The sequence below is a fragment of the Fopius arisanus genome, unplaced genomic scaffold (assembly GCF_000806365.1).
Source record: "Fopius arisanus strain USDA-PBARC FA_bdor unplaced genomic scaffold, ASM80636v1 scaffold00067, whole genome shotgun sequence".
Lineage (NCBI taxonomy): Eukaryota > Metazoa > Arthropoda > Insecta > Hymenoptera > Braconidae > Fopius > Fopius arisanus.
The window spans coordinates 591,880-616,565 of record NW_011887806.1 but is presented as its reverse complement, the minus strand read 5'-3'; the positions used below and the strand labels follow the sequence as shown (position 1 = coordinate 616,565).

The 24,686-nt window shown below is 36.2% G+C and overlaps 3 protein-coding genes across 4 annotated transcripts in view; 2 read left to right on the top strand and 1 right to left on the bottom strand.

The window, feature by feature from the left end:
- LOC105269353 (tyrosine-protein kinase Drl) overlaps positions 1 to 15,627 on the bottom strand; it is a 58,306-nt gene extending 42,679 nt beyond the window's left edge. The window contains exons 1-2 of the mRNA XM_011309505.1: positions 15,621 to 15,627; positions 14,498 to 14,625 (exon numbers count right to left, since the gene is read on the bottom strand). Of these exons, the coding sequence (XP_011307807.1) occupies positions 14,498 to 14,625; positions 15,621 to 15,627 (135 nt within the window). The remainder of the gene's footprint in view (positions 1 to 14,497; positions 14,626 to 15,620) is intronic.
- Positions 15,628 to 16,645: 1,018 nt separating this feature from the next.
- Positions 16,646 to 20,802, top strand: LOC105269338 (maltase 2). 2 transcript variants are annotated; one of them, XM_011309485.1, is made up of 8 exons: positions 16,646 to 16,931; positions 17,500 to 17,687; positions 17,999 to 18,262; positions 18,957 to 19,199; positions 19,328 to 19,531; positions 19,626 to 19,881; positions 19,999 to 20,341; positions 20,418 to 20,802. In XM_011309485.1, the coding sequence occupies exons 1-8, from the start codon at positions 16,778 to 16,780 to the stop codon at positions 20,593 to 20,595; spliced, it is 1,830 nt and encodes a 609-aa protein (XP_011307787.1). In that variant the 5' UTR covers positions 16,646 to 16,777; the 3' UTR covers positions 20,596 to 20,802. The 2 variants fall into 2 exon arrangements, with proteins under 2 accessions (XP_011307787.1, XP_011307788.1); XM_011309486.1 differs by lacking the exon at positions 16,646 to 16,931 and adding an exon at positions 17,049 to 17,120.
- Positions 20,803 to 21,117: 315 nt separating this feature from the next.
- LOC105269337 (maltase 1) lies at positions 21,118 to 24,381 on the top strand. The gene is made up of 8 exons (XM_011309484.1): positions 21,118 to 21,300; positions 21,368 to 21,555; positions 21,624 to 21,887; positions 22,399 to 22,641; positions 23,065 to 23,256; positions 23,325 to 23,580; positions 23,634 to 23,979; positions 24,059 to 24,381. The coding sequence occupies exons 1-8, from the start codon at positions 21,144 to 21,146 to the stop codon at positions 24,132 to 24,134; spliced, it is 1,722 nt and encodes a 573-aa protein (XP_011307786.1). The 5' UTR covers positions 21,118 to 21,143; the 3' UTR covers positions 24,135 to 24,381.
- Positions 24,382 to 24,686: the final 305 nt, after the last annotated feature.

Sequence of the window (24,686 nt, the reverse complement as noted above, 5' to 3'; positions counted from 1 at the left end):
TATATATTTTATCCACTTGTTGAATTTTCTTTGAAGAACAAATTGACGGAATTCCTTGATATTCATCATTATTGAGAGTTTATTCAAGGCTATATCCAATTTTTTTTTTTAATTTATTGTATGAAAATATAAGGATAAAAATTGAATTTATGTCATTAGGACTCAAAGATTTTTATTATATCGCAATTTTCTTCCATTATCATCTATAAATTTCTCCGTTAGACATTCTCAATAAAATTCTAATAGCACTGAATGAAGATTTATCAAAATCATAGAAATTGTTTTTCTGAAATTATTGACTCTCTTGTATTTATTATTAATTGCGTTTGCACTCGCCTCATTAACAATCAGAAAAACAATTTAATTATGATGACCAATCGTTCCTTTTCTCAGATATTCACTACCAATTTCTAACCTCGAAAGTAACTGGTAAATACCGGCAGTCGGTAAGATAAAAAATGTCGATATGAGAATGAACAAAATCGGAGAATCGATAAACATTAAAAATTGTTCTTCGATCAAGTGACCAATAGTTTTAAATCATAATGAAATGAATACTAAATAATTGGAATATCATGCGTTACGTGCTAATAAAAAAGTAACGAATGATTATTCGCCATACATTCTCCAGTAAAAATCGAATGAAATTGATTCTCAAACTCTGTCTCCACTCATTTATGGGGAGATAAAAAAAAAGATGGCACTGAGGTAGAGAGCAAAGGATACCGGTTCACAGTGGCGATATATTTTTTTTATACTTTTTCCTCCCTTTATTATGAACTGAAAGGAAAAAGAGGGAGCAGACGAGAGGAGAGGTAATATAACCCCGGAATATGAGAGAATGGGAAATACCATGATGCAAGGCTTTTCCTATACAGTATATTGGTTACCTCGTGCCCAAACTCACACAGAGAGTTGGCAAACTATCAGCGAACCTATCGTGGGGACAAATTTCCTCATCTAACTTTGCACGACGAGATGAGATGATCGCTCAATGCCATCTCCATCCAAATACCGAGTGGAGAGGGAGAGATAGACGCAGTCCGTCGTCTGCTGGACGGATATCCGTTTCTTCAGCTCCATCTTCTGGAGGCCGGAAAATTAATGAAAGGAATGCGCAACTTCGTGGATAGGATTTTTCAGTCTCTTGGGCGATTTAAAGTTGGATCTGCGCGTTTGGTTTTAGTAACTTCCATTTTTCAAATAATTTCTTCACTATTCTTGCATTTTTGTTCTTTCTAGTCGTGAATTCTTCGATCGACGAGGGCAACGGAATTAATCTATGCTAGTTTTGTTGGAAGTCAGCTTAATAAATAAATTAAATTCTTCTTCTATGCTTAAACATTTGTTTATATTATTTAATAAATAATCATCTGGGATTTCGTCTTAAGACCACACAGACGGTCTCTCCAAGGAAAATTCACTCATAATATAATAAATTAAATTTATATAGTGGATTTAGTGTGAAAGTAAAAATAAATTTAATAAATATAAGTATTAATTCAATTAAAGTGTTTATTTACAATTTTTGTTATTTCAATAAAAAAAGGCGATTGTGTAGAAAATAATAGAATTTATCTGCATCAAATGAAGAAAGTTCTAAAATAAAAAAAAAACGTAATTATAGTAAATTGTGTGTAATCCATTAATTAATTTTGCTTAAATAAATAATTTTTGTGTGTACAATTTAATGTTGATTTATTGAAAGAAATTTTTGATATTCTCATAGACATTGAACTCTTGCCAATAAAAAATAGTTAATCTAAAAAAAAATATTTTGATATTCTCATTTAAAATACCATTTTAAAGTCGGAATAATAATCATTAAAAATTTTTATTCCCGATTCATGCAACCATTAATGTTCCACTCGACAGAAAATCAACAAATGGAAATGGCGATAAAAATCCGCAGCCGGCGGCTCTAAAAGCGGAATATTTGAATATCAAATGACAAAAGTACTCCAGTTCGAAAAAAATTCAGTGATTATTGTGATTATTCAGTGATTATAACTTTCCATCATTCGTCATGAGCGATATAGACGAATAATTTTTCACAGTGAATAATAAACAATAAATAAATAATTTTTGTGTGTATAATTTAAAATAATAATAATGGCGGGAAAAAAAGGTGAAGACAACTTTTGTGTTTTGGATAAATAAATATTGAAATTGGGGAGAATTCGAATGACTAAAACAAGGGGCGTCCGATGTTTAAATTCTCATGCCGTCGGGGGATGAAAAATCGTTCGAGACATGGTGTGTTTGGTATAGAAGGAAAGTGAGACCCAAGTAGTCGAGGATAGATCGATCTTTTACGTATTCGTCGCCGTATGGTGAACCTTTTTCGTTATACAGAGGTCGACCCACGGAAAATCTCACACGCGTACATCGCATAATGCGACAAACCCTTCTTTCCATACCTCTTGTCTTCAAGTATGCACACTTTTTGATAGTCGATCGTGCTGAGGAAAATCGAACCGATATTAAACCCAAATTCTGAGGAAACGATGGAAGAATAGAAAGTAAACGAGGGGCCACTCACTCCGTTATTGACTGACGACATGAATTCCAGGTTGAGGAGATTGCACGTCAATCCCCAGAACATTTTTTCTCGCGACAATATTTTGAATTCTACAAAAAAAAAATGTGATACTCCCATTGGAAGAATTTATTCCGAATATAAGGAGAAGGGGAATTCAATTAACGATGTGTCAAGGAGAAAGAATTCAGAGAGGAATAAGAATATCTGAATCAACTAAATAATGTAAATGAAATTAATTATTCGGTACAGTATAATTACTGTTAAAATTCTACAGTACATTGTGAAAATTATTACTATTTTTTTAATTCATATTTTTTCTCTTTTTCTTATTGAAAAAAGGGGGAAGAAATTCATGAAATTTTAAGGTGATTTCAAATTGATCTCATTACGGGATGACGTCATAATTGAAGAAGCAAGTATTGAAAGCTCGACTGAAGTAATAAGTGTAGAGGTTTAACTTGACGGAAAGCTTAAAAAGAGGCTAACATTTTCAATTTATCGGAGGTCGTGTCCTTCCGCCTGTCTCGTGCTTCGACACTTTCTCGTTTTCTTGTTCAGTTGAACTTTTTTTTGTAGACATTCCCCTTTTGTGCCGCCATTTCACTTCTTTCTCAGTCGTGCACCAACCTGACGTGTTGGGAAATTAGCTCGATACATTCTCCAATATTCGGTTAAATTTTAGACTTCTTTTTTCGACGTGTCTGCGATGAATGGATTCTGCAGAGCGTGATATGATGATTGAAGGATAAAAATACTGGTTAAAGAGGAAGTACCAAATTCATTATCTTTCGGAATTTTCGATTTTTTGTGTTCCTTTGTCATCCGCAAATTATTAATTAATTATTCAAATTACATAATAATTAATTAAAAATTAACTTTCCACGCTTTTGACCTTGATCATTTCGTAATGAATCGATGGAATTTAATTTTTCTTTTTCCAATTCAACTCTTCGGGAATAATCCATCGATACTGATTAAAATTTAATTAATGATTAATCGAATAATTTTCAGAAGCTTAAATAAATAAATAAATAAGAGTGAAGATGTGACGGTCGTAATCAAGGGTTTAATTTGATAATTATAATTCGAGAATAAAAATATATTTTTTCAGTTTGACCCTCGACATAACCTAATCCCCATATCATGAAATCCCGTGATGACGCACCTTGACTGTGGCATGTAGATCTCCATAACCGTCAGCGATGATGACAGTAATTCTCAATTAATAGCAAGATCAGGTCTGGTGACACGGGGATGATAAATTTACTTGTGTTAATAAACCGTCGCTGTATCTAATCCCAACTGACGGGCCAAAATGGTGATTTGCGTGAAGGCTAGATGGCGCTGGTGTTTTGGATGAAAAAGTTGGGTGTGCGGAAGGGTTTCCCTACATATTCACCGAATGCCCCTCGATGGCATCGGTGCGACACCAACGATAAGTCCTGTGGGATAACAGCCTCGTGTTTCGGATAACAGGGAATATCACGGTGCACCCGACACCGTGAAACACACCGCGTCGTGCCCATGACAAACAACCCACCACCTTCATCCCCTTTCTCTCGTCCACTCCCTTTCCCTCTTGAAATCACCTCATCCCATCCCCTCGCTCTCACCGGATTATACGGCATAATCACTCGAAACCGGAGACCTGAACGTAATTCCCATGAAATATCCGGGAAAATCCATTCACCGTGGGGTGCGACAATATCCGTTGGCGCGTGAATCGCGCGATAGTGATTATTATTGAATGCTATTATCATTTTCTTAGCTATCCATCCGCATATGGATCGGCCAACAAAAATTCGTCATTTCCATTTTCAAACAGAAATCTATCCGTGATGATACGGGGTTTCCGGCAATTGGTAAATGTCTAGTTTAGCTCCACCAAAAACAATAATCATTGAAATATTCATTTCTCAAGACGATGACGTCTTCATTGAACTTTATTGAAAATTGACAAATAATAGAGTTATAGATTCTCGATAAAAAAATCCCCCAATATCAACGACGAGAAACCGAACATCCCCCATCACTAGATGGTAATTCGATGATGTCAACGTCGAAATTCGAGGGAATAAAAATGCGTGATTCATAGGGGCTTTGATCATATGTTTATGTTAATATATTCGAAGAGTGGCTCTAATTCCCGATACATCGGACTAATCGATACGAGGGTAGTTCAACCCCGCGGCATGATTTGAAAGAGACAGCTGGATTGAACAAGACAGCGGAGTCTTCAACTCCAATATCGTTTTTTTTTTTTTCATCAAAAAAAAATACGCCCCATCGAGCCCTCATCATTGCCGAGGGCGACAGTATTACAAGTAATTGTCGCAATGGAATGGGACCCACTCCCTTATTCCGTCACCCCCGAGGCGTTCCATGCAATTCACAGCTTCAAGTGTTGAACCCCCGTCTCCAACCCCCCGTCAACCCCAGGCTGAGGCCGTCTCCTTCAGCCCCCGTGTGCAACCCCTCGACGCACACCCAAGTGTAGGCAACTTTCGCCTAACAAGTGGATGATTCACAAATCATCCCCAATTGCAACTGTACTAAACTTTATTCGTCCGGGTATTCATCTCTCTGAGACTGAGATACGAGCTAGAGTTCATTTTACACATCCACCCCCAATTCTCATAACTAGAGTGGGTGGCACATCCCTAAATCGTGACAAACTTCATTCTAGGGAAATTAACGCACCGTGTGACGTACACGGAGAGAAAAATCTATGAATTTTTATAGTGCAATGACGGTAAAAATTCCTGTGATGTCGTACAATCTCGGTGTAAATTACAGGCCTAGGAAAAATTATTATGTCACCCGTGAAATTTTTTCATCTGCCTAGAAAAACTTCTTTATCGGCCAAAAAATTCTAAAAATTCTGAGTCGTTTCAGTTACCATCGTTAAGTTCAATTTCGGCAAGAATCGGAAACATTCGGTGTTCATCGCTAATCATATTGAGTTAAAAATTGTTTGGAAAAAATACGTAGCGTAAAAATTAAAAGAGAGCACAATAAAAAATACCGATTTAGATAGGAATTTTTAAAGAATTTCTATCAATTTTTCCTTCAAACCCCAATAAAAAATGATGAACCCTCAAATTTTATGGCACTGTTTCGTAAATTTTATGGAGGCACATACGATTGATTACGGAATGTACTAGAAAGTTTACGATATTAATAGCAATTTTGATTTGTGAACCCAAGAAATTCCAGTATTTAAAAATTTGATACCACAATTCTAGTGCTTACCGACATCGGTAGCAGTGGCTAGGTGCGAGCCTAGTGTTCTGAAAGTTGTGAGTTCGATTCCCCGTTGAGCCGAATTTTTTAACAGATTTGTCGCCGATAAACGGGAGGTTGCTAATAGAGAAATCGCCTATACCAACATGGTTTTTCCTGTGGTTTCCTCTGTCACTCCTATGTTACATATGAGAGTGAGTACGGTACAGTGTAAGATCCACAGCCACATGGATAGGATGAGATAGGGCCAATCAGTCAGAACAGGGCAGAAAGGGCCGGAATATTAAAAAAAAAATCTAGTGCTCGGCAGAGTAATTTCTCTTCGGCTTTTGTCTCCGCATCCTGATTATTCAAAAGTATCACAACCACAAAAATCCCCTTGACATCCCACACAATATTTGTTTATAAAAAAATTCCTGAATTATCTTTCCCCAGAATTGTTGCATTTTTAATTCATAGGAATAATAAATTGGAATTGTGTGATGAATCGGGTGAATGCACTTCGATTAATCATTCCCGCAAGCCAGTGAAATGATGTTGGTCTAATTGAACATTGAAAATGCATATTGAATCATTCGATTGCACCGAACAATGAACAGTGAAAAATGATTATCCACCCCGGAAGCTCTCCTTTACCCCCGGGATCAATGTCATCCCTTATTCTCAGTCTTTCCACCCGATCCGAACTTTACAAATTAATTGCGGGAACAGCATCATCCCGAAATGACTGTCTTCCCCTTTGTTGGTTTCCCGCAGGCAAAGTTCACGGTGACTCAGCAGATGTCCAAGAGAAGATGTAAGTACAAATCTTTAACATGAGAATGAGAACGAATAAATTCATACAAGAAGGGAAGAGCTTATCCGAACAGATCGACTATTCACATCCCCGAGTTATCAATGAGCATCGGAACACAAAAGAGGATAAATAGACGACGAAGGGGAAATAGACGATCTTCAGATCGTGATAAAGTAAAATAACCTTTCCTTCCAACGATGCGGTGACTCATATTGCCAAGAAAATACTTTGCCAATGTATTAGAGAGGAAAAATTTTGTGAGCGAGAAAATTCGATGTTATCTCCGGAACCGAATCGGTGGTAAACGATAGATATGGATGTATAAAATGGGAGGATAACGGATAAATCAGGTACGTGTGGTTGTGCCAGCAGTGACACCCGAAAGGGTCCACATACACATTTCAAACTCTAGAATCGAAGAAATCCGTGAGATCGAACTCGATAAGCTCCTGGAACAAATCCCCGGGATTTTTCCTCATTTCTTCCGTTATTTCTTTTTTTCAACCGGAAAATCTAGATTTGTAACTGGCTCTGGATTTTGTGCAATTGCTGATCTCGTTGGAGATATCGCAACGGTGGAAATGATAAGCTTAACGCGAATATCGATGCACCTGGTTAATGCACCCATAATCATCAAGTCAAGGGAACAGATGGGACAAGAATGTAAAGATCGATTTTCTGTCGTTGTGGACAGCCCACGGTAATTGTTTATTAAGATTTCAGAACGCTTTCAGCAAAACTTTTTTACGTCTTTCTTGATGTAACCGCAAGTTTGGAAAATTATTGCTTCTCAAATTCTGTGACTATTTCAATATATTTTGCATTTATTTCATCCCTAAAGTCACGAAATCGTTATCTTCAGTTCAATAACAACTCTGCTAGTGCAGTCTGTCAAAAATCCAAATCACTTCCCCTTGAAAAATAACAATCCCCAATAAAATTTGCAGACCCCTCACCCCTAAATGAAATTTTGTCAGCTGTCCAACTCTAATCCGAGGCGTCAGCCCCTTTTCAAGACACTTCCAATCTCCTTATTTAAACTGACAACACGTTCTTTATCCATTCGATCGAGCATAAGACGGCAATATGCCGGCACCAGTATAAATCCCCCAGAAGAATATCCAGTGTCATCAGTGAAATTATCGAAATTTCTTTCACGCACGGAGAAAAATTTGTATGAAAAATTCGTACCAGAATCGCTTGAAAAATTATCGGACTGCGCAGTAAGCGTGGAGCATTGCGACCTAACCTCAAATATTACGGTCCAGTCCAGTAACATTTCCCATCTTCGTCACTGAAAAAGTAATGAGAAATCCAGTAAAATTTACTGGAAGTGCAGTAAAAAGTGAATAACTAGTACGAATATTTCAGGTTTTTAGCAGTACATTTTAGAACATCGAATGAACTTCGGAGAAGATTGAAGATCAGTCCAGTAATTTTTGTTGCTCTGCGCAGTAAATATTCCGGAGAACTTCAGTGATTTTTCATGAATCTCCAGTAATTTTTGAAGACCATTTATTTTTCGTACATATTTCTCTCCGTGCGGAAGAAGTTCACAGTTAATTTTCCCCACGGGAAAAAATCATGTACATGCCCTAATAAGTTTCTCATTTTTTTATATTCTATTTTCAATATATTCTTTATAAATAAAATATATATAACAGCCTCAAGCCCCACCACCACGCAAAACATTTCCCTGATAAAAAATGGAGAAAGCTCCACTTGCCCTAATCTCTTCCCGATAATTCCTCAAAGACCTGCACTCTCAATAAAACTCCACAAGAAATGCACCGCGAGACCAATAATTTCCAACTGTCACAGTTAGCATTTCCCAAAGGGCGTTAGTCCATAATAAACGACAATTATCACAGCGATAAATCCAGCGAATCCCGAGTGGCGACAAAAGAAATGAGAATAACCATGAAAAAATATGAGTAAATTTTCTTTTTAACCGGAATATTTCTCGTTACAGCTCTTGTTTTCTCAGTGATGATAAAAAAAAAATGAAGCGAGAGAGTGACTGGGAGATTGCCATCGTGAAGGGTTGGGTGAGACCAGTGGGCAACTGGAGAGGGAATGGGATTTGCCGAGGAGAACCAGAGTCCAGACTAACGAACCCAGTTGGAACGGAGAAATCCCGCAGATAACAGGATGGAAAATGCTCATGGGGGATTGAAAATGGAGGACTGAGCTGATGCCAGCGCAGCGTGAAGACACGCGGATAAACATCCGACGACTGTCTGGTACCCCTGGATTTTTTTTTCTTCTGAGCCAATGGCACCATTTCACGATTATATCTAAATTCGAAGTACGTGTTGAAGGTGCTGATCGGAATTTCGTCTGTCATTGGCGAGGTTTTGATAAAAATCTCAACAATCTCAAGGTGATAACGAAATTTTTGGTAACAATTGGTTTAAAATCCAGTGCATATGTATCAGATTTTTTTCATTGAAAAGGGGAAGTTTTTATAGCGTTCCACATTTTTGTGACGTCATAGGAGTCGTTGGATTATTTTGGGATTAGGTAGGAAGGGGAACAGGATTAATTCTCCATAATTCTCGATATAATTTTTACAAGAAAAGAAAGAAATTTCACGATTTTCAAGGGCTTTAATAATTGCGTTGAAATCTGAACGTCTGCCTTCGGCAGGTTTTCCGGAAATATCTCCGAAACTGAGGTAGATATGGAAATTTTTGTAATTACCTTTTTTCTAGTTTTCCATTAGCTCTAGAAAAATCGTTATTACAACAATTTCGATATCTCTCTTAGTTTCCGCGATATTTCTAAAAAGATTTCACCCCTTCGCCTTCATCATCAGAAAATTTGATATTCAATTTAACTAATTAATTAATTGAGTTAGAATTATCATTAATTAATCAAATTAAATTATTTTGAAATCCTTCAACTAATTCCTGTGAAGTGAAAATCAATATTTGATGAAGTGATGATGGATTGAATGGAAATTTTTCTTGCCGTAAACATGAATCCCACATATTTTTACCGTAAAAATTCCATTGGTATTTTATTCCCCGTTCCCATGGATTTCGGGTAAATTTAGGAAGTACTTTCGTTGAGAATTTACACAAAACCGATAATCGATGAGAAATCGAGTGAGAAATTTGGATGCACCAGAGCCCGTGCACTGTTCTTCCTCCAATATAGAAAATGCCGAAAATTCAAAAGCCCCGAAGAGCCCAGACTCCTTATTATTTCACGGTGGTGTCTACAGCATCGAGTCATTATTCATTCCATTAACTGCCGATTTTCCGACTCGCTCCACCTCTTGGAATTTACGAGGCTGTAGTACGTGGTAAAATGTAGTTACATTCTGGTGCCCTTTGGGAGCCAATGATGAACCGACCATCGTTTTTACCATTACCATCGCTAATTAGTAAGTTACCCTCTTGATTCTTGATGTCTTTCCCATTCTACCCCTTCGATCCCCCATTTTCCCCATCCACTCGAGTGTAACTGGGAAAAGTTGAGTCGATATCGCTTATTACCTAATTCACGCTCTCCACCGGCGAAAAACTTTGACACTCAATAGCGGAGAGGGAATTTAACTATCTGCCATAATATTTTTCATTCGGATTTATTGTTCGAGGCATGATTGCATTGGGCAGCGACTGATACAATAATTCGGTTGATGCGTCACCGAATTAATTCAGTTCAGTCTTTTCTTCTCTGCGGCTTTTTTTACATCATTCCTTAATAAAACAAAACCTTTTTATTTCATCTTTTTTTTACTGAAATGTAGTAAATGCACAAATAATGTATAAATAAGTTTAAAAAAATATTATTGAATTAACATGATAAAGTGTTAACGCGAGAGCTCCACGTGGCCATTGTTAAAGTGTCTTAATCTTCTTTCATAATTTTTTAAGAGTAGTTTTTATATATGCCCTAATGTATGCACAGATGTATGACTAATGAGAACATATTATTAATAAATGGTGAGCCCCTTTGTCACTTCGACTAACCATTCAGTAATTGACCGAATGACTCGTTTGGATGAACACGCCATCGCAGAACATTTGAACTATTGATTATTAAATATTGAGTTGCTCAAATACAAAAACATCATTCGGGAATTATTACTGCATCCTCGGTAACACCAACCGAATTATTTTATCATCCTGTGAAAACCTGCGTCATAATTTTATTATCGACTTCATTCTATTAAAAAAAACCTGGAAATGTCGAATAATTTTGCTTAAATAAATCAAAAATCTTCATTAAAAATAATATTTGTATTAAATTTTAATTGAATCAGAAAAAAAATCAGTTGCCATTTGAAATACAAATTCATTGTCAATAAAAAAAAATATATTTTGTTGCAATAAATAAACCTAATTTAATTGCAATGAATCATTTTTTTGGGGGCACCCTAACCTCCGACCCTTCAAAAACATTCTTAAAAACAATTTCTCCCAGTAAACCATTTCAATTATTCCCTTTGACTCCGGACTCTCCATCTCCCACCGCCAAATTCTTCCCTCATACTCCCCTAGCATTTCTTACATCTCCATTTGGGGTGGGCAAAACGATGTGCCCCTTACAATGTAGCCCAGCGTCAATTTCCTTGTCGTTTAACGTTTGATTGAGGGCAAAACGAGAAACGAAGTCTTTCAAATTTGCGTCTCTCCGGCGCGATAGAGCGGCAGAGGGTCGAAATAGCTCCGGGAATCCCCCTCTTCCAATTTTTTTTTCCCTCGAATCCTTGGAACGAGTACTTTTTTCTTCACTCGAATCCCAAAGTACATGGAATTAGTACTTTACTTATTCCGAAAGTTCTAGTGACTTAGTACTTTTCAATAACATGAACAAGGCACACAAGTACTTGGAAAATGTACTTTTTCATTGTTCCAAGTTCCAAAAGTACGTTGATATGAGCAAGTACAAAAGTACTTCAGTACTCAGACGACGCCTTAAAAAAGCACCAATGAAAATAAATCTCTCAAATTTATATTTCTCCAGCGTGAATTTAGAAAGTTTTTATAACTCAGTACTTTTCAATAAAACTAAGAAGGCACTCGAGTACTTGAAACATGTACTTTTTTTTTGTTCCAAGTTCCAAAAGTACGTTGAGCAAGTACAAAAGTACTTTGGTACTCAGACAAAACTTTTAAAAAGTACTTTTGTTAGTACTCGAATTGTACTTCTCAGAGATTAAACCGTACTTGACTTGGTACTTCCATGAAGTCCTTTAGTACTTGCGAGAGATTAAAAAATATGATGTATACTCGAGTACACGAAGTGCACTATCTATTCGTCAGTACAAAAAGTACTTGCTCCCAGTTCTGAGGGGGAAGGCACATTTTTTTGTGGAGATGGTGCGTTGGGATAACAAAACGAGTAAGAAGAGCCCATCCTAAACGGCCGGTTACTCTTTTTCTTTAGTGATTTTCAAGTTTTCGAGTTTGGGAAGTATGTAGTACCAATTGCCAGACGAGAAATCGTGAGAGGCAGTACAGTCTTTTTTTTTCGGGTGTACCAACACTCACCGCTGGTTTCCTAGGTGACGCTGGGGTGGAGAGGGGATGGGAATGAGTCGAACGCAAACCTAACCACTACCATGTACTGTTTGTATTTCATATTGATAGAGTATCGATACCCCTTCCCCTAGCTGGTGTTTCATAAGGGGGGGAAGAAGGACACGTCTCGCAAACACCCGGGAATGTACCCCTCGCAGCATCAAACCGAATCGCTTCAACCCCAACAATTTATCTCCCTCTCACTTTTCTCTGACCAAATGCCAGCAAACGGTATACACCGGCCATTGTTACTGCTCAGTGTTTACTTTGTTCCGTATTGTTACCCCAGCGTTGTGTTAATGGACAGTGGGAAAGACTTCTATTTTATGTTTTAACGGTTAAACTCACACGAGATTGGTATAAAGTTTCTTCGCTGCGGGTTGGGGGGAAAAGTGATTTTCAATGATTGTTTATCTGGCTGGGCTTTGTCGAGCTTTTCAACTCGCTCTGTTGATATGGGGTTCGGTAATTGTTTCGATGACATGGGGTGTAAGGAAGTAACACACCAGTCGGAGAGAATTACTTTTTGTAATTTTAGCACATTCACTGTTTCAAGATTATTTAATAAATTTGACAATATAATAAAATTATTGTTGATTTTATTGGAGGTATGCGAAATAAATCGTCGATGCACTTGGTTTAATTCTAATTGGAAGTTTAATGATCTCAATCTAATTGGATTTCACATCTTAAATGCTTAAATCTTTGGATTACATAAAAACGCTATTCTCTATGATTAGTTGGTGAAAAAGGATAATGATAATCTGTATCAAAAATGAAGGGGTAGGAGAACAGTACAGATATTAGATATGGAGTCGATGCAAATTGACCGCGACAATTTAAATTTTCTCTAACAATTATAAAAATTTTATTTCATACAAAATTATAAAAATTTTATTTTAAATAAAATTATTAAAAAATTTAATTATATCAAATTATTATAATAAAATATTTTTTCGTATATATTTCATATTTATCATTATTTTTACTTAATGCATTACATTTTAATGTGCCATTTTAATTGTCATGTGTAATGTAATGTGTCATTTTAATTGAATCATTATTTGTTATGAAAATCAACTAAAACAAATATTCTCTTTTGACTGATTACGTGATTATGGAAAATAATGGAAGATTTGCAGATAAATTTTAATAAAATTTGTAATTGCGGATGGATTGTGCCGGAATTCTCTTAAATATTCCTGTTGTCAACATGATATTATTGAAATTGTGAAATGGCTTTGATGTTCCAGTAGCTTTGACGGGAACAAATGAATCATTCAATCATAAAATACCTCAAAAAGGGTGGAGAGGAGGGGAAGATGCGCAATTGATATATTAATTTCACAATGTATTCCAGAATTCGTGAAAACATAAACTCTGGAATGGAAAATCTGAATGGGAAACGCATTCAATCCACGAAGAAAAAATTCAATAAAAAAGAAGTACCCGTTCGGTAATCTGCCGATGAAAACAGTATTCAGTAAAAATGACCGAGTAATTATTCACGTTTTCACTGAAGTTTCGGGAAAACTTCTCCCGAAGAAATATTTCTCTGTCGTTACTGAGAATTTAATTCGCTAAAAGCCGTTTAAAATTCTCGGAAATTAATCAGTAACATGAGCTGCATGTTGAAAAATGACAGAGAAGTTTCATCATGTCATGGAAAAATACTTTTGGACAGGTCCATTAACCCACGTTCGAGTGCTTCCAGCCGTAAAAAGAGAGTAAACATTGTGACTAACGCAAACTTACGATCATGATCCGAGGGAGAGAGACAAGATGTCAAAGGGTGTGAGTACTTTGGGGGTAAATATCGAAGGGTTCCGAGAAATTATTGCATATCACTGCACGCACTCCTGGAAAATATTTCATTTGAACGATAAACCGTGGGGATAATGAAAAATTAATTATTCAGGGATATGAATCATTATCGGGGTATTTAAATCACTCGGTGATTACTGTACCAATTACGGGGATTTCATAGCACGATCAAACATAAACATTATCTGACGTGATTCATGTTAATGATTGTATGCGTTGTGATTGGATCAAACGGATTAATTCAATTCCAATGTTTGGAATTCTTTGACATTCCCGTTTTTTGCTTTCGACAGCCTAGGATTAAATTACGCTGATTATATTGGAATAATTAGATTAGAAATTACTCGGGTTCAATTAAAAAATATTTATTTCAATTTTGTGAATAGATTGAGGAATAATTTAATGTGGAATTCCAATTTTTTCTTTCATATTTAAAATTAATTGTTGTTTTACTGGAATAATTTATTAATTTCTTGTGTGTTGGAGTTGTTTTTATGGATGCTTTTTTTAATTCAATTTTTTTTATAAGATGGACGATATTTTTATGATTTTACTCACCGGATATCCCACGAGGCTCTGCCACGAGAATTCTAAATCCGCAACATTTGCTGGCACTGGCACTACAAATGTCATTGCATATCCATTGACAACACCTTCTCTGACGTAGTACAATTCAGCCTCAAGTCCTACGACAAAAAAAAAATAATGTGGAGATTAATAACTAGAAAATTGTTCTTTCATCCCATATAGTGCAATTTTTTTTGTTGATAAATCAGCAATAGTGATCGTTAAATAAATATTAAATTGAATAAATATCCCGGTCACACATAATCGAATGAATCTGGAATATAATAAATCAAGAAAACCAAAGAATACTAAAAAAACAGAAAAACTGACCTTCAAAAAAATTTTTTAAGTTCGAAATCAGCAGAAATTAATTTATTATTAATTATTCAATAACTATTATGAAATTCGGGTGAAGTGGAATATTCCGCGACAGTTTGAGGACTCGGAAATATTTTAAAAGTTCGATTTTTTGGAATTTTTCTGACATCGAGACAAATTTTTGAAGATATCATTGAAGAACTTCATAAAATTTTTTGTTCAAAAATTTTGTAAAACATTGTAAAAAAAAATCAACACGATTAGGATCCAACAATACAGCTAATATATCAGCTAGAGGAATAAAATTTACTGAAGTTTTTATCTGATATAAAAGTTCGATGTTAAAAAAAAAAAAATTTAAATTTCAAGATTCCAATTGTTCCATTGGGAATCAAAATGGGAAATTTAATAAAAAGTGGTGAATTATTTCCGGAATTTACTTTCGGGGAATCTTTTGGAAGGAGAAAACTCCTAGAACTGGCGTTCAGGAAAGATTCCTGGAAGCCATGCGAGAATTGGTAGGAAAAACGTGGAATTTTCCTCCAGAATATCCAGGTGAGACCTCGAAATCCAGCTAGATCTCCGGATGTGGATCTCCAAGAGCCATCACCTTTCTTTTGGCGTCTTCACATGTGACTAAGCAATTCGATATCAAGAGAGGAATGTCTACATGTGGTGCGGACGATCGCACATTCTGGTAGTCAAGAGGTACAAAGACGAAGTGAAAAAAAAAAAGGTTGTGAATGTATATGAAAGTCAGACATTTTTTCATGGAGACACCCGGGATAAGAAGCACGAGACATCTTTAAGGAGAGAATATCTCAAATGTTGAAGTTGGTACATATCCCTGGAGATAAAGGTCTTTCTCGTTGGATTTTAACAAGACTGGATGGAATAGTTCTGCACTGGCGTTGAATTTTCAAACTGCCGTCTGCTCTCGTGCAGAAAATCGAGCCTAACTCTGACACTCAGAGAACCCTCATTTTTTCCAGCGATTCATTTACTTCAAAGAAATATGTGTTTCTTCAAATAATTATTTCTTCAATTGAGTTATTTCCCAGTGACTCCAATTAGTTTTCAATAATAATTATAATTTTCCTTTAAATTAAACGTACTTTAAATATTGTATTTAATTAATATAGATTTTAATACGATCCCCCGATGAATTGTTTAAATTTATTATTAATTTTACTTGAATACCGAATTTTTAATGAGAAGAGATCAACGGAATTAATTACTGCTGACAATTTTTTTCGTGGAAATTTTGATTTTCATTTTTTGATGATTCCCTGTGGCAGTCGCTTTATAAAAAAGAAAAATTTATTCTGTCAAATGACCTTCACGACAGGCTGACAGACATTATGATTAAAATCCTTTCACCTCCGAACGACGGAAATAATTACCATAACAATTATCCACAAATTGAATAAAAGATTTCGTTTCTCAGCGCCTGCGATGAGTTTTCCTGAATTTTTTCGGAAGGTATTTCCCAGAAATTATATTAGTTACGTCAGCCATCAAATTTTTTTCAAGGAAATCCAAGATTGAAGCAAATAGGTTCTAGGTTCTTGACATCAATGATTTACTCAGCGCTGACTACATGGAAATGTTTTATTGACCCCTTCGAGGAATAGTCTTACAGGTTTAACCAAGTTGACTTATCTTATCACTTCCAATACCATCCGAAATTTACACCTCACTCCAGCCTCGACCAGAAGATTAAGCTTTATTATTCTTATCTCAAGGCTTAATGGAGAGAAATTTCGTAATTGTTCTATTTTTCCACGCGCACTCATTGTTGATTCTCCGATAGCCCAAAATGTGAGGTTCTACTGAATCTCATGACTGTGTGTCATTACTCAGGTCTAGATCGTTTTATCCTTGAAGACGAGCTTTAGAGATCGCTATATAAGAAGTTGCTGTGAGTAATTTTGCGGAGTTATTACGACGACAATGACGAGACTACATTGTCTCGTGCTTTTAATTGCGATTCATGTCGTTGCGGGTGAAATAAAAAATGTCGGATGGTGGAAGAATGCTGTGTTTTATCAAATATATACACCGAGCTTCAAGGATGCTGATAACGATGGAGTTGGTGACCTCAAGGGTGGGTACTCTGGATTAGCAACAAAGTGCAGAAATGAGTCGTGCTTAGTTCATTTGATTTTGTCATCAGATTTTGCACGCCAAGTGCTGCACTGATGGAAATATCGTTTTTATATCACGAAATTAATTTCTTGCCTCAAATATCTCACATCTTGATAATAAATTCAGTGGGATAATGATTCCGGATGATGTGAGATTTCGGTTAAATGTGCCTGATTTAAATAAACATAAAGTGACGATTTCGTGCGATAATAAATAAAAAATATTTCTGGCTGAAGAAAAATCTGGGAAAATCTCAGGAAATAGTACAGTGAATCATGAATCATCAGAAATGTTTATATTCAATTAATGGAAGGTTCACGCAGAGGAAAAACATTTTTATGTCAATATTACTAGGAAATTCTTAATTAAAAAATAATTAATTCGACTGAAAAATCAGGATCGGGATTCGTTCAATGAAATTTGAAATTAATTTGAATCTTTTGATGTAAAACCCGGGAAATTTGAAATTATTATTAATCACGTGTTTATTATTATTACTATTATCATTTGTTTAATGTATTTTTTAGGAATAACGAGTAAACTAGAATATCTACATGAGACTGGGATCGATGCGATCTGGTTATCACCAATATACGCTAGCCCCATGAAAGATTCCGGTTACGACGTTTCCGATTTTCGAGCGATCCATTACCAGTACGGAAATGCGAAAGATTTTGACGATCTGATAAAAAAAGCCAAGGAATTGGGAATTAAGGTGGAGTATAAAGCGAATGTGAAATGTCGTAAAAAAAATTCTAGAGAATTAAAAAAAAATTAAATCAATAGATAAAGAGAAAATTGTGAATCAAATGCTCCGCATGGAGAGAAAAATCTAGTAAAAGTTACTAGAAATAGTTATGATAATAAAAATTACGTTTTTTGTATTTTTTTTTTTGGGAAGAACTTGAGAAATTAATGAATATTTCAGATTACATGAACTGTTTTATTATTTTTTACTGAATATTCCTCTCCGTGTTTTTTTTGTTTTTTTTTTTTCAATTTAAAATATTTTTTATTAATGTTTAGGTGATCCTGGAGTTCATCCCAAATCATACGTCGACGGAGCACTTATGGTTTTTAAAAAGTAACATTCAAGATAAGAGGTATGCTGATTACTACATCTGGCGTAATAGAACTGTTGATGGTAAACCCCCAAACAATTGGCTCAATATTTACGGAAAATCAGCTTGGGAGTGTCCCCAATACCGGAAAGACTGTTACCTCCATCAATTCCATTCGAATGAACCTGAGTTGAATTACAACAATCCGCACGTCCAAGTGGAAATTTTGGTAAATATTCCCATCTTCGCAGAACCTCGAGAAATGAGAACCTCAAAATCTATTTCAACTCAAATATCGAAACCAAAATTTTATTGACAAGTAGAAAAATTGTGAACGTTCAAATAATTAATTATTAATTTCATTTTATCTCGTTTTCAAATAAAAATATTGATACTTTGGGTCAAATAATACAGAATTTTCGGTTAATGAAAAATTATAATAATCGTCAAGGAATAATTTAATCAAAATTTATTTTATTTTCAAATTTTCAGAATTTTCAGAAAATTATTTTTCATTTAAAAAAAATAAAATTTAGTATCAAAGAATACAGCATTAGTTAATGCAAAATTATACGTAAAAAAATGATGAACATTCAAATAATTAATGATTAATTCAATTTATTAGAAAATTATTTCAATAGACATTTATTTTTCAATTAAAAAAATAAAATTTAGTATCAAATAATAATAAATAATAATAAAGTTTCAGTAAATGAAAAATTATTACAATTGTCGAGCAATAATTCAATGACAATTCACATACAATTTTTAAATCTCATTATATATCAATTTTAATCTCATAATATATATTCAGATTCGATAATAGGAATTCCATAATTATTTATGCTCTCGGTTGACTCACCCTAATTAGTAGGTAATTAAAATTAATCTTTATATGATTTGAAATGTTTTGTTGTCTCTAGGATATCATGAGGTTCTGGTTAGATAAAGGGGTAGATGGTTTTCGCATCAATGCAGCTGCTTACTTATTCGAGGACGAAAACTATCTGGACGAACCCCTATTCTATTTCCCGGGTGTAGCTAATGATGGCTACAACTCCTTGGAACACATCTACACGAAAAATCAAAACAAATCCTATCAGCTCGTCCAAAACTGGACGAATTTTCTGCGTGATTACGCCGACTCCAGGAATACGGACGAAAAAGTAATCACTTTTATTTTCCCCCCTCATCAATTGTAGTGCATAATTGGAGAGACAACTATTTGGAAAAGAATTGACTTGAAAAAATATTGAATCTCATTTTTTTCTAATTTATGAATTGTACGATGCAGGTGCTAATGACGGAAGTCTACGCGGATTTCGACAATACACTAAATTATTACAAATCCGGCGTCCAAATTCCATCCAACTTCTTCTTAATAACTCATACAAACAGCAGTTCTAGTCCGCGTGAGTTCCAGAACTTCGTACTCTCATGGATGAGTATCTATCACCTGAAGGTATTTCAGCAGAGAGAAGTTATTCCTAACTGGGTGGTGAGTGAATGATGATATTTTCTGATTGTGCTTTGCTTGATTGTCTAAACAAGAAATTTTGACCAGCATCAATTTAATAAATGTCTTAATGCAGACGGGCAATTCTGACCAAAAGAGAACTGCAACTAGACATCCAGGTAGAAGCGACCAGATGACAATGCTAGCGATGATATTACCAGGAGTTGCAGTGACATATTACGGTGAAGAAATCGGAATGGTTGATAAATCCGACCTGAGCTTTGAGGACACTCGAGATTTAGCTGGACGCAACGCAGGACCAAACAACTACAAAAGGTATTCCAGAGATCCCAGCAGGACTCCGATGCAGTGGGACAATACCACGAATGCTGGTGAGTTCTGATTGATAATCATCCATAATCTGCAGGAATGATCTCCCTTGAAAAAAGGAACAAGCGATCAATCCTTTTGGGACTTGAAAGCAACTCAATTGCACGCAATTTTTACAGGATTCAATAATGGATCGAAGCCCTGGTTTCCCATCCACCAGAACTACGTGAACATCAGTTTGGCTGCGCAAAAAGCAGCGAACGCTTCTCATTACAAGATCTATGCGAAATTGATCAACCTGAAGAAGACGAGAGCAGCGATTATTTCAGGAACTCTTCTAATTGATACACTAGCTGATGATAAATCACTGGTGGTTATTAGATCGGAAAAAAATGAGAGCATTGTTCTAGTCATCAATTTCTCCAACGAAACTGTCACTTTGAATGTTCGGGAACACGTGCCTTCGATCGGTCAAAAAGTAACTGTCGAAGTTGCGACTTTAGAATCATCGATCAAGGAAGGGTGAGAGACATTTCCATAAGAGCATGAAGTACCAAGTGTATCTCCAAGTTCATTAATTACTCATTTATTTACGCAGATCATCAGTGAATCTTGACAAGCTAACTCTTGGGCGCAATCAAGCGCTTGTTATGTCTACAATACTCCACGAACAATTGACCACGAACAACCCACCAAATTCCACCAGCAACAATGGATCGCTTCTAGTTTCTTCAGCTGTATGCGTTCTCGTGTTCCTCGCAGCGTTCTTATCGTAATAATTAATCATAGTATATTTATTCATTGCAATCCATAGTATTATTATTCTCTCAATTTTTATACGCTCACGTGTCAATAATGCTCCTTCCAAGAATATTGACACGCATTTGTAATTACAATTGTTCGAGTCATAATTATTCAGTCGATGACACAATCTTATGTATTTTTATCAACACGTCTTTACTTTAATAAACTTTCGCATTCGATTCAGATCCAGTGATTTCCTTCGTTCGAATCCCCACGATCCTCTACGGGACTACTAATTACGGCCACAAAATGGAAAAACGATTACTTAGAAATAACAATGGGAATTTTTTTCAATAATGTTATTTAATCGTGATTCCATTTTCTGGATGAACACTCTAAGATAATCTCCGTTATTCTGTAAAAGTTCATTATTATGAAGTTACAGAAATTATCAAGTGCAAATCGATAACGCTTTATCTCCAAGATTTACTCTGACGTACCTTGAGCTCAAGCACCAGCTGAACATTTTTTCATTTATCTCCTATATAATCAGTTGTACTGGTCATCAGTGAGTGAAATCATGGCGCGTCTACCGTGCGTCATCGTATTCCTGATTGCCACCAGAATAGTTGCGGGTGAAATAAAAAATGTCGGTTGGTGGAAGAATGCAGTGTTTTATCAAATATATCCCCGGAGTTTCCAAGATGATAACAACGACGGGATTGGAGACCTCAAAGGTAAATTCCCCTGACTCCGCCTAACCTCTTCAATGTGCACCAGTCATATTTTTCGTCTTTATGCAAGGAATTACGAAAAGGCTAGATCACTTCAAGGAGACGGGGATCGATGCGGTATGGCTGTCTCCAATTTATGCCAGTCCGATGGTCGATTTTGGTTATGACATCTCTGATTTCCGGAAGATCCATCCTGATTACGGGACTGACGCTGATTTCACTGAACTGATATCAACAGCTCGGAAATTAGGAATCAAAGTACAAGATTAAACGATTAGACGTCTCCCTTTTTGCGAATCCTTCATTGATGGCTACTGTATTTCCAGGTAATCATGGATTTAGTACCGAATCATACGTCCGATGAACATGAATGGTTCCAAAAAAGTCTTGCTGGTGATGAGGCTTACAAGGATTACTACATCTGGCATGACAAACCCACTGACGGCAAACCTTTGAACAATTGGATCAGTGTGTTTGGAGGATCAGCTTGGAACTGCTCATCTTCTCGACCACAATGCTACTTTCATCAATTCCATTACAAGCAACCAGACTTGAACTTCAGGAGTGACAAAGTCCAAGAAGAAATGAAAGTGAGTGCTATTCAATTATCAAGCGGTTTTGGTTATTCTGTTCATGAAGGATGAGAGTACGAACTGCTAGGCCGATCAGAAAACTTTGGACATCTCCTCAAAACATTTCATGGATCTCGAAGCTTTCACGGATTCTACCGCAGATTACGACAATCATCTAGGTCAACTGGTACAAGTATCGCGATAAGATTCGTTGGATGATAACGGCATTCTTAACGGGTGATGTAAACCGTCGGATGAATCGCGATTTGAGAAATGAATCCTTGACAAATGGCAGTCAATGAGAGATAGACCTATTTCAGGGATTTATCCGTTGATCTCGAGACAATCCGTTGAAGTCCTTCATTTGTCTAAACATTTCAGTAATTGGGTGTTTCCTTCAGTACCTAATCAATGGACAAAGTTCAAAGGAATTCCAATTCAATCCTCTAAACCTCAATCCTCTACACAATTTATGTGCCGTCAATTAATAAATGAGTGAAATTAATTTTTTCCTGGCAATCGTCCACAGGACATCATCCGGTTTTGGTTGGACAAAGGAATAGATGGCTTCCGCGTTGATGCAATTCCGCATCTTTTCGAGGTTGAAGATCTGAGGAATGAACCCAGGACAAACCTCCCTGGTGTAGTTGATGGAGAATACGCTTACTTGGACCATTTCTACACAAAAGATCAGCCCGAAACTTATGATGTTGTAAAATCCTGGGTGAAGCTTATGAACGATTACGCGAATGCTAGCAACACCGATGAGAAGGTGAGACTGGCAAACATCCAGATTTATTGGTGTCAATCCGACAAGGACCCTATCTAATCCTATCTAAAAGGGACATTTACATCGAATCGAATCGAAACTCTCGATAATTGAAGCCTAAAATCTGTCAGACTCATTCCTCATGGTTCATTGGTCACGCCTTATACTCATTTCCACTCATACTTCATCTTTTATTTTAATTGCCCTCAAGATTTCTCAAAATTTGTAATGCCGGAAACAAGCTCAGGATCTGACTGAGTCATCGGTAATAATAACCCGGAAATTTCATGTGAATGTGCTGTCTTCAAATGAAATCTTACAGATGGATAATCTGTGACAGACGACATACTGTCATGCGCACGCATGCGCGCGGTCGGCGTATTTTCCATGAAGATTAGTAACAGATGTAATAATTTCCTTTTACAGGTTATGACAGTGGAAGCTTACACATTTCTGAATAAAACGACGGAGTATTATGAGACTGGGTGCCAGATTCCCTTCAATTTCTACTTCATAACGGATGTCAATCGAACTTCCGGTCCAGATCAATTCAAGAAAGTTATTGATCAGTGGCTCACTGAAATTGCCGGAAGACCGGGGGCAGTTGCTAACTGGGTGGTAGGTACCAATTGAATGATACGATCTAGAAACATATCTTCTGGGTATTAATTTAGAGAGAACTTTAGTTGGGGAATCATGACGGGTCGAGGACAGCTAGCAGATACCCAGGACGTGGTGATCAAATGACAATGCTTGCGATGATTCTGCCAGGTGTTGCTGTGACGTACTACGGAGAAGAAATCGGGATGATCGATAAAACTGATATCAGCTATGAAGATACTCAGGATCCAGCGGGTTGCAATGCTGGAAGGGAAAAGTACAAAGAGAAATCACGAGATCCCGTCAGAACTCCGATGCAGTGGAACGACGACATCAATGCTGGTGAGAAATTACTGATGATTATCGGCAGAATGATCTACCATTATCGGTTACAGGATTCAATCAAGGAGAAAGAACATGGATACCTGTCAATGAGAACTTTGTGGAATTAAATCTGGCTGCTCAGAAGACTGCAAAATTTTCTCACTATAAAATCTATAAAAAACTCATTCATTTGAGGAAAACACACGCAGCACTTTTGACCGGCAAGGTAGAAACATTCGTGTCGTCTGACAAAAAAATTCTGTCGGTTGTTAGATCTTCGAACACTGAGTCTATCATCTTGATCATCAACTTCTCTGATACGGAAACTGTCACTGTCAATTTGGTGAACCAAGTTCCTTCAATTGCTGCTGGGGGATTGGTTGAAGTTGCTACTCTGGATTCACCAATCAACGAAGGGTAAGACACACTGAGATTTTTGATCCATATCGATCTTCTGCTGTCTTGAAAGATTATAATTACTTATAAATCTTTTTAGCTCATCCGTAAATCTGAGGAAGCTGCCAATCGCACCTAAACAATCTTTAGTTATTTCTGCGAAAATCCAGAAATAAAATTGGATGAAGAATGAAAAAACAGCAATACTTCGTGATCAGATTTGTCTCTCAACGTAATCATGGAAAATTATTGATCTCATCGATTGTATTTGTGATAAAACTCTTTGTGCAGGAAAATAATGAAAGCATGATAGCAGGAATTCTTTCAATCAATGCACTCCATTGTTTATGGTAATAATAAAAATAATGTCAATGTTATAAATCATTACCCACATAAAGAGAATAAACAAGAATTAGCAGAAGAGTATAAGAATACAATTATTACATATTAAATTACTTTTTTAATATGACGGAGTCTTCTGCCATTCATGAATCATCAATTCCTTGATATCCTTCAATCGTCCCTGACTTTATCAATTCCAATTTCCCATTCCGCACACTTTTTCCCATCACTTGTTTCGCACATTGAACTTGCTCTAGCCAAACAAAGAATCGAACATTACGTTAAGATCTTAAAAAGAATTGAATAAAATTTTCCAGCTTGATAAACAGCAAGTGGTCAATTAGTGTTGACGATATTTCTCGGTTGAACCGTTTAAAAATCCCTCC

What these genes read in the sequence shown, in the direction of transcription:
- LOC105269337 (XM_011309484.1), top strand. Translation starts at nt 21,144, where the DNA reads ATGGCGCGTCTACCGTGCGTCATCGTATTCCTGATTGCCACCAGAATA. An exon ending in CGGGATTGGAGACCTCAAAG is followed by an intron (nt 21,301 to 21,367) that starts GTAAATTCCCCT and finishes TCTTTATGCAAG; the next exon opens with GAATTACGAAAAGGCTAGAT. An exon ending in GATTCACCAATCAACGAAGG is followed by an intron (nt 23,980 to 24,058) that starts GTAAGACACACT and finishes AAATCTTTTTAG; the next exon opens with CTCATCCGTAAATCTGAGGA.
- LOC105269338 (XM_011309485.1), top strand. Translation starts at nt 16,778, where the DNA reads ATGACGAGACTACATTGTCTCGTGCTTTTAATTGCGATTCATGTCGTT. An exon ending in TGGAGTTGGTGACCTCAAGG is followed by an intron (nt 16,932 to 17,499) that starts GTGGGTACTCTG and finishes TGTATTTTTTAG; the next exon opens with GAATAACGAGTAAACTAGAA. An exon ending in ACGTCCAAGTGGAAATTTTG is followed by an intron (nt 18,263 to 18,956) that starts GTAAATATTCCC and finishes TGTTGTCTCTAG; the next exon opens with GATATCATGAGGTTCTGGTT.